This window comes from Gossypium raimondii, chromosome 4 (genome assembly GCF_025698545.1).
Source record: "Gossypium raimondii isolate GPD5lz chromosome 4, ASM2569854v1, whole genome shotgun sequence".
Lineage (NCBI taxonomy): Eukaryota > Viridiplantae > Streptophyta > Magnoliopsida > Malvales > Malvaceae > Gossypium > Gossypium raimondii.
In genome coordinates this window covers 11,307,556-11,323,527 of record NC_068568.1, presented here as the reverse complement: position 1 = coordinate 11,323,527, position 15,972 = coordinate 11,307,556, and the positions used below count along the sequence as shown (strand labels likewise).

General features: G+C 34.1%; 2 protein-coding genes across 3 annotated transcripts; one reads left to right on the top strand and one right to left on the bottom strand.

The window, feature by feature from the left end:
* The first annotated feature begins 705 nt into the window (after positions 1-705).
* On the top strand, positions 706-3,393 carry LOC105779422 (NADPH-dependent aldo-keto reductase, chloroplastic). The gene is made up of 8 exons (XM_012603162.2): positions 706-962; positions 1,327-1,464; positions 1,779-1,829; positions 1,916-1,992; positions 2,183-2,270; positions 2,396-2,671; positions 2,762-3,007; positions 3,108-3,393. The coding sequence occupies exons 2-8, from the start codon at positions 1,333-1,335 to the stop codon at positions 3,192-3,194; spliced, it is 957 nt and encodes a 318-aa protein (XP_012458616.1). The 5' UTR covers positions 706-962; positions 1,327-1,332; the 3' UTR covers positions 3,195-3,393.
* A 74-nt stretch (positions 3,394-3,467) lies between these two features.
* LOC105779419 (delta-1-pyrroline-5-carboxylate synthase) lies at positions 3,468-13,283 on the bottom strand. Of its 2 annotated transcripts, none has more exons than XM_012603156.2 (20): positions 12,807-13,283; positions 9,320-9,391; positions 9,075-9,178; positions 8,872-8,974; positions 8,604-8,765; positions 7,945-8,222; positions 7,334-7,484; positions 7,060-7,224; positions 6,847-6,924; positions 6,670-6,759; positions 6,042-6,128; positions 5,873-5,959; positions 5,700-5,796; positions 5,510-5,613; positions 5,270-5,345; positions 4,433-4,583; positions 4,268-4,336; positions 4,026-4,092; positions 3,866-3,936; positions 3,468-3,750 (listed from the first exon to the last, which is right to left on the bottom strand). In XM_012603156.2, exons 1-20 carry the CDS (start codon positions 12,885-12,887, stop codon positions 3,675-3,677), a joined length of 2,169 nt encoding a protein of 722 aa, XP_012458610.1. In that variant the 5' UTR covers positions 12,888-13,283; the 3' UTR covers positions 3,468-3,674. The 2 variants fall into 2 exon arrangements, with proteins under 2 accessions (XP_012458610.1, XP_012458611.1); XM_012603157.2 differs by lacking the exon at positions 12,807-13,283 and adding an exon at positions 9,539-9,737.
* Positions 13,284-15,972: the final 2,689 nt, after the last annotated feature.

Below are 15,972 nucleotides of genomic sequence, written 5' to 3'. Positions count from 1 at the left end.
CTCAAAAGTGATTGAAAATTTTATTACCCAAAGAAGAAAAAGGGCAACCCTATCATAAGGTCAGCAACTGCAATAACAGTAAAACAGAAAACAATTACATTTTGGTTAGCCTTTCACCAACTTCCCAACATGGCAAATGGAAATCCTTGACATTCGCAGTCGCAGCCTGATAGTTCCTTTTGACAAAACTCATTCACGTAAATTCTAACGTTACAATTCAGATATTTTTTTACATTACAAGTTACAATCATAACTATAAAACAGCATCTGAATAATTACATTTGTCAACGGCTGCTACAATTCAGATTCTTTTTTAACAAAGAAATGGGCCCAAAGGTCACTACCTCAAAATTAACAAGATTTGGAAATTACAAGATTATGGATATCACGGGGATAATCCATCTCGAAGTTTGAAGTATAGCAATTCAAAAGCGACCAATTACATAAAAAATCAACCACTCTATTACAATTACGATCCACCCATTTGACCTCACCTATTTTTCACACCTGTTTTTCACAAAAATATGGTAGTTTATTGTTGAGGGGAGGTTGATTCTTTTCAAAGAAGTTTTTGAATTCTCAGTTCAAGTTAAGATTTGGTTAATTGTCTCTTGACTCTAATAAAAACTCAAATGTCAAAGGTAAAGGGCTCAAAGAGTAAGGATGTTTCATTACATTAAGTTATGTGACGAGCATTGTGGATAACCGCGTATCAAGGAGTACATGATAAAAGTTGCCATTTATGGGGCAAGGGCAAACCTACCATGTGTGGATGCTTGTATCCCTTAGTGGTGACCGTACATCACACACCGGCCGACCCAACTAGTTACTCTTGTTCCGTTAACTTGTCACTTTCAGTATTCATGCTCTCATGAAACAACACCCTAACTTGATCCAAGGACCATACCAACCCAGTCCGTTAGCTCCAAATAGTCTCCAGAAGGAATCAACTTCCAAAAGAGGTGAGTCACAAAACTCTTTCGTTGGGGTGTTTTGTTGTTTGTAGAGTTCTTAGAAAGATCCAACTTTGTCAGCCGTACGATTCTAATATAAATGATTAAGATACTTTTGATATCGATGTGTACAAACCTGTTACATGTGGAATTCTGTTGACATTCAATAACCTGTGTTGAAATTGGCCAACAGTTGCCGGATCAGTTGCTGAAATATCGTGATTTTCTCATTTGGTTCCTATCTTTTTCTCGTTCCAACAGAAAAAAACCACCATATATATCATTGAACTTGTTCCTTTTTCAATTTCAATATGGTATTAGAAGTTAAAAGCTGTGGGTGTTTGCTCGTTAAGTTTTTTTATTTTTCTTATAGAGTAAAATGGAGATGAAAAGTGGACATGGACCTTTCTATTTTGAACTGAACACGGGAGCTAAGATGCCATGTATTGGTTTAGGGACATGGAAAGCTCCTCCTGGTGTCGTTGGTGAAGCTGTCGTTGCTGCAGTCAAGGTTTTCATATTTTATTTTATTCCCATTGATTTTGTTTCTCTTCCTGCTCTTCCTTGTATTTGATTGGAACCCAAGTCTATAAATTTTCCTTTCATCCCATGAGCGATCCCAGTTTTTTCCACTTTTATTCAGCCCAGAAAGTTGCTTCTAACTTTCCCACTATAATAGATCTGGGAGGCATTTTGCAGCAGCAGAAGATTTGACTTTGCCCATATATAGTTCAGTTCGATATGAATCTTATTTTGCAAGTCTATACTGAGAGGGGACTTACTCTTAAAACTATCGAGTATTCTGATAATGCCATTGTTTCGCAGGCTGGTTATAGGCACATTGATTGTGCTCATGTTTATGATAATGAAGAGGAGGTAAAATCCTCCTCCCCCTTCTTTTCTGAAATTTTCTAAATTGATTAAGGTGATTGCTTCTTTTATTTATGGTTCATGCTATGTAGATTGGGCTTGCATTGAAGAGACTGTTTTCCTCAGGGCAGGTGAAGCGCAGTGAACTCTTCATCACATCTAAACTCTGGTATCTATTTTAATCTCCCTTTTAGCTTTAAAGGCATGGTTTGTATGATAATGAGAAAGACATTAGCTTTGAAACCCATATTCAGGTTTAAAAATGTGTTATTAAGCTCTGACTGGTTAAAAATAATGTTAATGATCTGGCTGATACGTGACTTGAGTCCCTTTTTTTTCTGTTTTTGGAACATAAACAGGTGTTGTGACCATGCGCCTGAAGACGTCCCCAAGGCATTGGCCCGAACTTTGGGGGACCTCCAACTTGACTATATTGATCTCTATCTTGTATGTCTTTATGCTCTTAAGTGGAGTTCATTTTGCCCGAAATCATCAATGAAAAATCATTCCCATTTCGAAAATGAATTTGTACACAATGCTAATGCAAATTTGTCCTATGTATGTTGTAACAGATACATTGGCCATTTCGTACAAAGCCTGGTATTAGAGGATGGGATCCTGAAATCATGGCTCCCTTGTGTCTTCCAGAGACATGGAAAGCAATGGAGGACTTGCATGTGTCTGGTAAGGCTCGGGCCATCGGTGTCAGCAACTTCTCAACTAAGAAACTGCAGGATCTGCTCAAGTATACTAAAGTTCCACCTGCTGTAAATCAGGTGGAATGCCACCCTGTTTGGCAGCAGCCTGGGCTACACTATTTGTGCAAGTCCACCGGAGTTCATCTATCGGTATGATTATGTAACTGGATTAGTTTTTAATCATAAAAATGGACACAAATCCTTGAAATTTTGAATGATAAGATGTGAATATTCTTGCAGGCATATTCCCCACTAGGATCTCCAGGGTCTTGGATTAGAGGAGAAGTGTTGAAGGAACCAATTTTGGTTGAAATTGCAGAGAAACTTAACAAATCTCCAGCACAAGTTGCTCTACGCTGGGGTATTCAGAGCGGTCACAGTGTACTTCCAAAAAGTGTGAACGAATCTAGGATTAAGGAGAATTTAAGCTTGTTTGATTGGTCCATACCTCCTGAGCTCTTTTCGAAATTCTCAAGCATCCACCAGGTAAAACATGGCTCATCACATGCATGCATGCATGCATGCATAATAGTAAAGAATTTCAATTGCCTGCCATTGAATAAAATCCTGTTTAATTTCTATGCAGCAACGGCTTCTCCGAGGGGAATTTGCTATACATGAAACTTGTAGTCCTTACAAGAGCCTTCAAGAACTGTGGGATGGTGAAATATGAGATGAAGTCGATGAAGACAGATCATGATTCATAGCAGTTTCATTCCGTACTGCAGTGTTCTTTCATTTTTATTTTTATTTTCCATATTTTGTCAAAGTTTGTGTTAATTCAAGAACAAAGAAATTTTGGTGTTTTAGGTAAGTGGCAATTGGAAAACAACATTTCCTTTTTCATGAATGAATCTGGTGTTACATTCAAACTTTCCAGCAATAAGAATTTCAACCTGCCATATCAATCTTTTTCACCTTAACAGCTTGCCAAAAATCCTAGATGTAATCTTAAAATCCTTATCCATGACATAAGATAATATGATAGTAAGGGTGAAAACAACTGGGGAAAAAAGAGAGTAACGCCATACGCAGTTACCTAAGCAGATATGCAGTGCTATATTACAAGATAGAAACTAATAATAATATGCATGAAAAAGAAAATAAAAAGACAAATTTCCTTGCATCTCTTGAAGCAGACTATAGTTAAAGTTTACTGAGAAAGATCCCTGTGGGTGTAAATAACCCCTTTGTCACCATCCACCACCTGCCCACTCCCCCTCAATATCCTGCATTTTTAACAAGACAAGTAGTTAGATAGATAGAAGCTAATGTTCAGTCATATCCACAAAAGATTTTTGTCTAAGCAAATTGCAATCGTAGAAATCAAGATCAGAAGCATACCATCGAGTTGTTAACATTCCTTCAACCCCGACTGGACCTCGGGCGTGGATCCTGCTAGTACTTATTCCAACCTGTTAAAATTCATGCACCAAACAGTTTAGAAAAACGGACCTTTTTCTTATAACACCACCAGGAATTTTGAATTTTGAATTTTGAATACCTCAGCACCAAGTCCAAATCGGGCTCCATCACAAAATCGAGTGCTTGCATTATGAAATACTGCAGCACTGTAACACAAACATAGTCAAATTGCAATGTCACCAATATTATCCCGACAAGGAGGAAGAAAAATAGATGTCCATATTAAAGCATGCAGCAATGCATGATAATGAGAAAAAGTCTCATGGTAGACTTAAGTGACTGTCCAAATAAAGTAGATCTTCAACTTAGACGTAAGCCTACCTGTCAACTCCATGTAAGAAAATTTCAGCAACTTCATGATTTTCAGTGACAATGCAATCAGTGTGAGAACTGCAGAGACAGCAAGGTACTTAGAATCTAGAGGAAGGCAACTTAACTATTCAAAGGAAAATATGAAGCAATAAAAAGAAAATGAGTAAGACATACCTTCCATGTTGATGTATATGGTCAATAGCAGCCTGCACATCATCCACAATTTCAATTGTGCAGGCCATTGAACTGTACTCATGATGAAATGAATGTGCCTCAGGAATATTTAACAAGGAACTCGCTCTTGGTCCACCATAAAGGGTCACACCTGCAGTAGATAATCCCTCCAATAGTTGATATATCTCTAAAGTTTAGATAATCCCTTGGGAACTGCTATAACTTTTCCACATGCAAAACACTCGACAACATGAAGAAAAAAGGAGAGTGCATTTGCACCACTTAACAGCATAAAACTGAATCTTCTCCACATACTCAAATATGTTCAAGCCTCTATGATTTTACACAATTTCTGTACTTTCAGCCCAATCATGCATAATCTCGCCAAACCAAGTGACCATGCATTAAATTGGTTAAAAAGTTTAGACCTCTTAGCGACTATCACAAAGCCACATCCTCGTGATGCATACAGTCAAATATAGCACCAGTTAAAATTGATATCTTTCCATACACTGCAATTTTGGGGAGGCATACTCGTCTATGCATATCAATAACTAGTCCACCTAATCTATGGATATCCCCACTCTAAAATTAATAATGCTGCTTGGTATTAGACAAAGTTCTGCATTCAAAGTTTTCTTGCTTGGAAAAGTCAATATTGGAACAACCCTTTCAACTAGATTGCCCAAAAGGGTTTGCAGAAAACTGGTTACATGATCATGGAGAACAAAGCTACGAAAACTACCAAATTCACTGAATCCAGCATATTTAAAAACTGTAAGTGATCTATAGTTTTTAATGCACTAGGTAGTTGGAAAATCATTCATAGAAGCATACCTTCATGTTGGAGTTCCTTAGTAAGTGTATTGAGCAAACCATTACTTGACAGATCCTTGTGTACAAGAAGCGTTTCCTGTAGGAAAAAAATGGTTATGAACTTCAAAATAAACAGTACAAAAGTAAGAAAGTTGTAAAGGATAAATTAGAGTATGAAACAGACTCCATGTGTAAGAATTAACAAGTCAGATTTACTTATTGGCACACAGGAAATTGATGTCAAATATCAAATGAAATTACCATAGCGTTACATGCTGCAGGATAGTCTATCTTTGCATCCAGAACAATGCGCTTGGCCGTATCCACCTTAGCTGATTTGTCAACATAAACATGACAAATTCCATCTGTACAGAAAAAAGAAAATACAAATTGAAGCTCCACTTGATGAATTCCATCTGTAGAGCATCAAAGGGCCCAATATTTTTCTTACCAGAATGACCAAGAACAGGAATTTTTGTCAATTCCTTAATTTGAGAAACCAGCTTATTGCTGCCTCTGGGGATCACAAGATCTATCACATCATCAAGCTGTGCCAAAGTAGAATAACTTAAAAACCATCACATAACCAAAAAACTGCCATTAACTCAGAATCCAGCAACTCACCTTAAGTAAATCAGGAATATCCTCTCTTGAAGCCACAAGTCCAATTAGTTTGTTTCCAATGCTTTTTGGAATAGCCGAAGTAATGACCTGACATATAGGGGAAAAATAGTGAATAGAAAGAAAAGAAATAAGGTTTATGCTCCAGTACAAGGAACCCAGAGGATCAAACCTTGTGCAAGATTGCATTTGACCGCTTAGCTTCTTTGCCACCTTTCAGCAGGAGGCCATTCCCACTTCGAATGGCCAGTGAAGCTATCTGCCAAATCATAAAGGTAAACAAAAAAGTGGTAAAATAATCAAGAAACTATTACAAACCCCAAGATAGACCTTAAGATTAAAATGGCAGAAAATAAAATGCAGCATAAAGTTTAATATTCAACAATGAAAGGACTCTTCATGCAGTAATCAAATAGACCAGTGCTTAACTTCAATATCTCATGTTCCAATAGCAAGAGAAAGCAATCAAGTACACTATAGTAAGAAGAAGGAATGTGACTCAACAGAATGTGGATATTCACGAAAAGTCAAAATGGAAGATCATTTGTCACTGAAATAATACACAAAATAACATAGTTTAACTGCAGAGAACAAGTCATTTTCTTCATGGACCTAGGATCATGTGGATTTCATCTTAACACGATCAACCACCAAAACTTGTTGGCTAATTATCCGTTAAGAACTGATGCCCCAACCCAAGTTCTCAAGCAAACATGAATTGACATGAGAGTGTAATCCTCAAAACAGCGTTAAAAGCTATATGATATCAGTTTATCTGACTAAAAGCCATTGTCTGTTACCTGAACTAGGGCATCAGGTCGAGACTCAAATACAATCAGCAGGACACCTAGAGGGCAAGACGTTTTTTCCAAGATGAGTCCATCTGCAAGCTGGGACAAGGCAGTCAAAGTAAGGGCCAAAATAGGTGATGAAGAAAGCAAGTTGACATGCTCAGATACTTTTTAGGATTTTCTAACCTCTGTTCTCTTTAAAACTTGACCAATAGGCTCTTCCATCTCAGCAAGTACACGAACAGATTTTGCAAGACTAGCTATCTGTAAAATAATAATCAGTGTGAAACCTGAGGAATGTGCTTGTGCAAAAGATTTAATGGAACAGCAGCAGTCACACAAAGAACTAAATTAGATTCGTTTTCAATCACATAAATCCAGGAATAAATAAATGCTTGCCTTCCCAGGCTTCAGGGCCAAACGAGCTACTAATGACTTATCATATCCAGCATCCTGGGCATCAGCAACATCTGCTTCATTTTCAACCTTAATCAAACTTTCATTGGCCTCAAGAGCATCAGCTATGTCCAGTAAAATTTTCCTCCTATCATCTGAGTGCATTGCCTGCAATTAAGACCATTTAGAAAAACATTCAAACTTAACTCCTTCAGTGAAGGAACACGAAGCCTAAGAGAGACATTTTGGTGCTAGAAGAAGAAATAGTTCTTCCCACCTGAAGCCTTCTGGAACATTCCCGTGCTGCAACTGCCATCTCACGTGCACCAACTTCTTTAACTGAAGTCCATAAGTGTGCATCTTGATGAAACAGGGTACCAATACGCTTTCCTTGAAGAACCTTTATAATGCTGTCTGTGGCATATCCACTTCAAAACATGAAGAAGAAAAAAGCAAAATGAGAACTGCGACGACAAAACAGTTCATGGTGAACCAGGAAAAACATGCTTCTTACAAATACTAAAATTGAGAAATGAAACACATGCTTCAAAATATGGAGCAAAAGCAAAATTTGAAGCACAAAAGAATATATATATTGAGACGCCTAGTGCTTGATAACAATAAATACTCAATCATAGAATTATTTTCATAACAACTAGTCAACTTTATCCAAAATAAATATAAAGTTTTAGAAAATAACAAATGAAGGGGGGAAGTAGAAATTTCTTGAATTGACTAGGATGCAGAGGAGTGGCTAATGATTCTTTAAAATTGCAGTAGTATGAATCAGTTTCATTAAGAATTAATGAAGCTGATTAAACCGTCTGGATTACTAATGACATGGATATATGTTGTTACTAAGTTTGTGGAGTTGGATCCAGGCCGTACCTAGTAATAACAACAGGGATACCAGCATAAGCTGCACAGACAGCAGCATTAACCTTGGCAGTCATACCCCCTCTACCAAGCCTGGACTTGTCTCCAAATGTTATTTCTCCTTGATGTTTTTCTTTTATGTAGGTATGGATCAGCTTTGAATCTGGATCACTTGGTGGTCCACTATAAAGACCCTCCACATCACTCAATAAAACAAGGAGGTCAGCTTGTAGCTCCAAAGCCAAGAGACCTGCCAGGCTGTCATTATCCCAGAATATACCAGAAGAATCCTGAAATAACACTTGCAATAAATTTGTTAGAAACTAAAAAAACAGTTTCAAAGAACCAAGCAAACAGAAAAGCTTCACTTCTTGCCACTTCAGACATACAACAAAGGAAGAGCTTGAATTGTCAGTCATTAGTACAAATGACCTCAGCTAAATGTGTTGAGCGCTCTCTAGTTCTTAGTCATTCTAGTTAATTAGTTTAAAAGCACTCTTTATATTCCAAGGAGGAAGTGAACTGATACATAAGGGAAACCTTTGAAACAGCTAAATCTCATCTGAACTCTTGTTACAACAAAATGCTGAAAGACTATTAGCAGGCGTACATAGCTAAATGACAACGAACAACAGAAGGGAATTCAGATTCAGGGGAAAGAAATTATATACCTCATAAGGTGCTCTTCGGGTGCTGACAGCATCATTCTCGTTGAAAATTGGAATAACTTTCAAAGCTAATAAGGATTTCACTGTTTCAGAGAGTTGTTTTCTGAAGCTACCATTCCTAAAATCAGTATCAGTCACAAGATGTTGTGAAGAAGAAACATCAAGCTGCACAAAAATTGAGTATCATATTAAAGCAAGTAAAAAAAGAAGAAAACTGCCGAATGCTTAATAAAAATAACACCAGAAATAGGGTGTTTTTTTTTTTGTTCACCTGGCTAAACAAGGTGTCGTAGAGAGCCATTAAACTACTCTGCCCAACAGCAGCACAAGCCTTCCCATCAAGTTCATATTGTGGGTTTTGAAGATCAGCCAAGCTACAGAACCAAAATGAAATCGTTTCATTCAAAATTTCTCAAAATGCCATATAACTATCTACGGCACGCACACACACACACACACACACAAATTAACTACCTGCTATTAACCAATTTCCTATATCTAAGCCTTTGACGACCAAGACCAACAGCACCTGAAGTGACCAAAACAATCTCATACCCTTGAGAATTCAGTTCCTTAAGCTGCAAGCAACCAATTCATTAGAAAAATGCCAATCATTTTGTTAGGCATAATATCTCCCTTTGCTATAGATATGCTGCAGCAATGGGTCATAAAAAAAAATCATTGTTTCCATTGAGCCCTTCTCTTCTTTCGATATTTACCTGTTCACATAAAGCTCCAAGCCTCCCCACTGCTAATCTTCCATCAGCTCGAGTTACCACAGCTGTTCCCACCTGTTTTAATCAAAACCCATAAATCAAAATCAGTCCTTATGAACTAAAACATCAAATCAAAACCCCATTATGAAAAAGAATAAAAAAAACAGAACAATCAATAAAAGAATCCTAGAAATTGGTTATTGAAGAAAAAAGAAAAGAAACCTTGACAATGAGACGCTTGACATTTGTCACAAAACAACGGGAAGGATCCATTGAGTTAATTTTAAAAGCGAGCGAGTGAGTCTCGCTGAGTCGGGTCGATCTACTTAAAAAGCTTTCAACTTTTTTTTTTTTATGGAGTTTCAGAAGTTGTGAAGAAGATGAATGAGTGTAGCGGTTTGCCACGTCCAAGTAATTTCAATAAATACTAAATAGTGTTCCCAAGTCCGAACAAAAAGGATAGAAATATAAATATATATTTTTAAAAAAAATAAAATTTGTTTTTCGTTTTGTTATTTTAAATTTTTCTATGGTTATAGTTGATTTGATGTAGTTGTCGTGTAGTCTGGGTTGGTCCGTAGGGAATCCCGGCAGCAGTTGCCACATCAACAACATCACATGGGATAGCTTTCATCTGAGTACTTAGGCATACAGAAAAAGATATCATTTCCACATCCATTATGTGAATGAAAAACCTACATTCTTTTCGAAAAAGAAAATAGAAAATAGGCTATGTCCATTACCTCCCCCTACATTTCATCCAGATGCCTATTGGAATCTATTAAGCATCTATCTATACTATTAGGGTTTTCTCTTTATCTAAATAATATAAAAAAATTAACTAAAAATTAAATTAATTATGCGAATAGTATATTTTCTACAGTAAAATTGGGTGTCCTCGGCTCATCAATCATATTCAAATTTTATTATGAAACATTTGATTGAGTTTATACTCATCAATCATATTCAAATTTAATTGTGAATTTATTAAATACTTCCAACGAAATAAATATTATTTTGAAGTTATTTATTTTTAATATTTAATAAATTTAGAAAAATTCATTCATAAATCATGAGATTTAAATTTAATATATGATGCTTTTGCTATTTCAACGAAAGTCATATTTGAATTTTATATTTTTATATACCTACTCACATTGTAAATGTGTCATAATCTAATATTAGGAATACTATCACGCGTGTGGAAACTACGTATATAGAACACAAATGTGTGTTTAAAAATAGCATACAATTAATAAAGAAATGCATGGTTTGAAATTAATTAATTATAATAATGCATGAAATATGTAGGATAAAATGAAAATTAAACACATAAATACATCAAATTAAGAATATTAAATGCATTATAATTATTTATTGTGGTGTTGTCATGAATTGTGAGTTAGTATCGAGTTGACTTATAAAACAAACTCAATTAAAAACATCATTAATATACAATCGACGAAGATAATAAAATGTAAATATTATATTAAAATAAAGTTTTAGTGTTGTAGTAAAGTTAATGTTTTATTGTTGTAAATAGTACAAATTCTAATCTAACTTCACGTGTAATTTTATTGAATTTTTAAATAAAAGATTAAAATACTTTCGAATCATATAATTTATTTTAATTCTAGAAGGACCTTTTCATAATTTTATTAACTTAAAAGACGTAAATAATAGTATAGATATATAGGAGTAATAATGGTGATATTGTTGCAAGCCCTCAAATACATCCATGAAATTGTGTTTTGCCATAATCAACGAGAAAAATCTATGGAAAATATCATCACGTCAATTAACATGTAAACACTTGGATGTTCATTTATCCATGGAAGCAATGATCACAAAGTTAGACAATTAAGTGTTAATCAGTTGAGAAAAATCGCATCAAAATAAACTGATTTATCAAATTTAGTCAGATCTTCTTTTTAAAATATACATTCAATTTTTAATTTGAAACTAATGATAACCAACCCTAATATTAATATTTTAAATTTAGTTTTTATACTATATTAGAAATAACAACTTAATTCGTATTTAAATTACTGAAAACCTAAAAAACACTCTTATATTGATATTTATTACTTTATAAAAATAATGTTATTTTAATAATTTTCAAATCGAGTTTAACTCAATCAAGAGCTTAATATAAATAAGTATAGATATTTATTACTTCATGAAAGTAAAGGCATTTTAATAATTTTTAATTGAGCTTTTTTTTGGTTAATTCGTGACACCATTCAATTTAGAGCTTATTATAAATATAGATATAGAAAAATAGGATAAAAACACTTTTAAAATAAAAACATTGTTATATAAGATGCTTTTGAACTTTTTAAAAATACTTTTGAGACAAAAATAATTTATAAAAGCATTTTTTAAGCCAAAAGTAGAAGACACTTAAGTGACATGAGTTAAATCATTTCCTCTTATTCTCTCTCCCAATATAATAATAATAATGATATATAATTTCTTTTTTATTTTTGGTTTTTGGTCTATTCATCTATAGTTTGGTCGATAGTATACCAATAAAAAATATAAAAACCAATAGAATGCATGTGAACTCTTTTTCCGAGTAGATAAAATATTTTTTAAACCACAAATAAAAAAAAGTATATTTATAGAAATTAAATAAAAAAGAAAAGAGTAGTTGCAAGTAGAGGTATGCATGGGCCGGGCCGGGTTCAATTAAAAATTTAGGCTCATTTGTTAGGCCTGAGCCTGAGCCCGGATCGACTCAAAAAATGAGCCTAAAATTTTACCCAAGCCTAACCCGGATAAAAATGCTAAAACTCGGGCCTGACCTGGCCTACCCATATTAATTTTTATATTATTTTTTATATAATTTTAAAAAATATATAATACATCAAAAATACTAAAAACATCAAAATAAATAATTCCCAACAAATTGAAAATAAATTTAAAAAATATGTTTACTTAAATAACACTAAGATAGATGCCTCTAAAATAATAACAAAATTAACAAATGTCTTTAAAATAATAACAAATTTAACAATAAAATAAGTTTTATACAACATCAAAACAATAACAACAAAATAGTAGCAATATAATAATAAAATAGTAGTAAAATAGGGAGAAAACAATAAGAAAATAATATTAAAAATATATATTTTTTTATCTTTTAGTGAATTCGGGTCGGGCAAGGGCCAAAAATACCTTACTTGAGGCCTGATCTATTTTTTAAACGGACATTATTTTTTAACTAAATTTATTTTTCAGACTTATATTTTTGCCTAAACTTCTTACATTTCGGGTGAAGTCGGATGGTCGACCCATGAACAGGTCTAGTTGCAAGTTAGAAAATATAGGATTAAGTAATCCTATTTGATAAGAAATAGGTATACAATTTAAATACGTTGAACTCTTAATTAAGGAAATCAAAATCAGATTTCCCTCCATTAGTCTCTTTCCATTTTCAAAATAAGAAAATAAAGATTGGGTTGAAACTCTTAAACACTTAGCTAACCTTAACGAACACACGCTTCACGTTTCTCATGAAAGTTCGTTCAGATTCCATTGCCTTCTCAGCGAAGGGACAAAGCCACATCTCCTGGAAAACTGCGTCAGATCGGCAACTGCCGCTTTTTCTGAGTTAAATTGGGTGGTTGAGGCGACTCGAAGACGATGATGGTGTTTTATTTCAGAAATCAGGTTGATTAGATCTTCGTATTTATACCCTCCAATCATTAGGGGAAGAAAACAACGCGGGCGATGGAGATATCGCCACGTACTCCTAAGCTTTGAAATCTGCTGCGGTAAGAGACAAAGCAAGATCGGCACCAAAATCAATGCACGACTTTTAGTCACACCTGAAAGACGTGAGGAATGGTCGGCTTTTTTCATTTGTTTAGTTTAAAAGTGATTCACGTCTCTCTTGGACTTTGTTTTTCTAGTCTAGGTGTGTACCAATGTCCCACTTTAACACCCAATTGCTGATCCTATAAGGTAAAACCATGCAAGTCGTTTCGCCTAGGAGCACACCCAGGTTTCAGCAGCAGAAAAATGTCCCAGGCTATTAAAATAAAATATCTTGTGAGGACAAGTGTTTTTGTTGAGTAAATTAAAAGTCGTGGCAGATCTTGATTCACATGACGTGTTTGGATGTTGTTGTTTGTAAAGCAAGTGACAAATTTCCATTTGATTCCTCAATATATTATACGAAAGTGAAACATTATGGCAATGATCAGGGACGATGAATCAGCCTCCACAGTGATTATAGAATTGAAGAAATAGGATTTTTATATGTTTGTTAAGACTTGAGAGCCAATGTAGGCACTTGGTATTGTCGTCTCTGGTTGTCAAAAGGCAATGCATTGGGTCTTTGGGGCTAATCATTTCACTCCCTTGTGCACCCTTTTGTAACCATATCAATAATTGCAGATGTTTGATTCCATTACGCTACTGATTCTTCGCAGTTGTGGCAGAGTTTGTAAAGTAATATATATAATATATATGATTACCTGTTAACAATACTATATTATTAAGTTGTTGTCCATGTTGGTACAATAAGTTAATCAAATACCATCAAAAAATTGAAATTTTTTATGGGGTTACATGATCACACTTCAACATATCTTAGTTTTATCATTTTAATCAATATTTCATTAATTTATATATTATTTATATTTAATATATTATCAATATATAAATTTTGGTAAAAAAAATTCATATGCTATAACATTTTGTTAAAAATCCTTAAAAACAAATTTTCGACTGTTGGAGCTGTCCATAATTTGGTTGAGGTGGGTCTTTCTATTTTATCGATACCATACTATGTCACTCAAGCTCATCTTCGCTCAAAATATGTGTAAATGATTAATGAAAGTCCATTTATGCCCTCCATGTTATTTTTCCTTTTTAATAAAAAGTTTAATAAAAATATGTGAAAACAATTTTTTAAGATTTTTACAAAATTAAATCTAATATTGACATAAAATTATTATATTTTTAATTTTAATATAATATAAACTACATAATATATATATATATATATATATATATATATATATAAAACTCAACTGATGGCCGTTGAAACCACCAAATATAAATTCTTACGATAAAATAACACTAAATAGCAGTATAGAGCAGTAGGGTCGAATCCACAGGGATTGGTTATCTAATTTCGCCTTTCTTGTGAACAGAATTATTGTCGCGGCAATAGTCGTGCCCGCGGCAATAGTCGTGCCCACAACATGTGACAAACTTGCAGGAAAAAATAAAACAAATAAGGGGAGATGAAAATGTTTAGAAAGTAAATAAAATGAAAGAGCAACAATAAACAATTATATTAATTGAAAATAAAATAAGAAATGGAATCAAATTTCGTAAGCAGTAATATAAAGTCTTAGCCTTAGACTCGGTGAATTTCAATACTGAATTGATCCTTGAAAATAAGTTTTCTCTTCTAAACCATAAGTTGGTTATAGCTACCAAGAACGTCCCAACCGCCAATTCTTCATTTCGTAGTTGATTCCGCTATGACCTACAAACCAACCCTTACCGATTGTCTAACCGCGATACACACATTCGCAATTCAAGACCCCTGCAGCCTTGCATTCTGAAAAACCCAACTCGGATCAACAGCCTCAACTGCGTGGGTCGTTTAAATCCGATCACTATCTCTCTTGACGAAAATCCCACTAGTATGACCCCACTAGGATATGCCAATTTGTTCGTAGAAATCCGAATACAACATGACCGACTTGACTTCCCAATTGTACTTCAAAATGACTCCAACCCTACGTGCACTTTATGTTGAAATTGAATTAACTTTAAGGGACGAATTTGTACTATCTCATATTCCAGAGAGATGGTGAATACCATTATAAAATATTTTAAGTGCATATTCATTTTCTCACGATTCTTGACCGGAAATAATATTGGCCTAAAGCTAAGTAGAAGTTTAATGAAGTATGAGATTAATCATGCTAGTTGGTGTATGTAAATGGATTTAGTGAAAATGGTAGAAGGTGGAAAGGGAAGGGACTTAGGAAGCAATTGAACAAATTTGTAAAGAAACAAGGAAAAATAAATAAAATGGCAGAATGCTACTGATGCATGAAATATAAAGGGATAAAAATAATTTTATTCAATTTCTAGTGTATTCAAGTGTGTTTTTCAAAGGCCACCACCCATCTTATTTATATACATATCATATACATATATTAAAATTAGCCTAACTTACCTAACAACCAATTACATGAAATCAAATTCATATCTGATTTTTTTCTAAATATGAATTTTACAAAATCAAATAAAATCTGATCAGCCCTAAATGTTTCAAAAGTTTCGATTCGGCCCCTTTTTATTGCTTATGCTCTAATTTAGTACTTTTCTGCTTGTTTTTGACTTAAAGCATCCCAATTGCGTTCCTGACAAAATTTAAACATAAATTCACCAATTTACCATGAAATAATTCAAGAATTAATTGATTTAAACACGTAAAACATGCAAAATAAACATGCTATCAAACCCCTCTACTTAGCCTATGCTTGTCCTCAAGCATATTGTATGTTCTTACATTAGAAACTATCCAATAATTTATCAAAAATCAAGCCTCTCTTTTGCAACCATGATCCATATAAACAATTTAGGTGAAAAATGAATAAGTGTTCAAATACTCAGTTTAATCA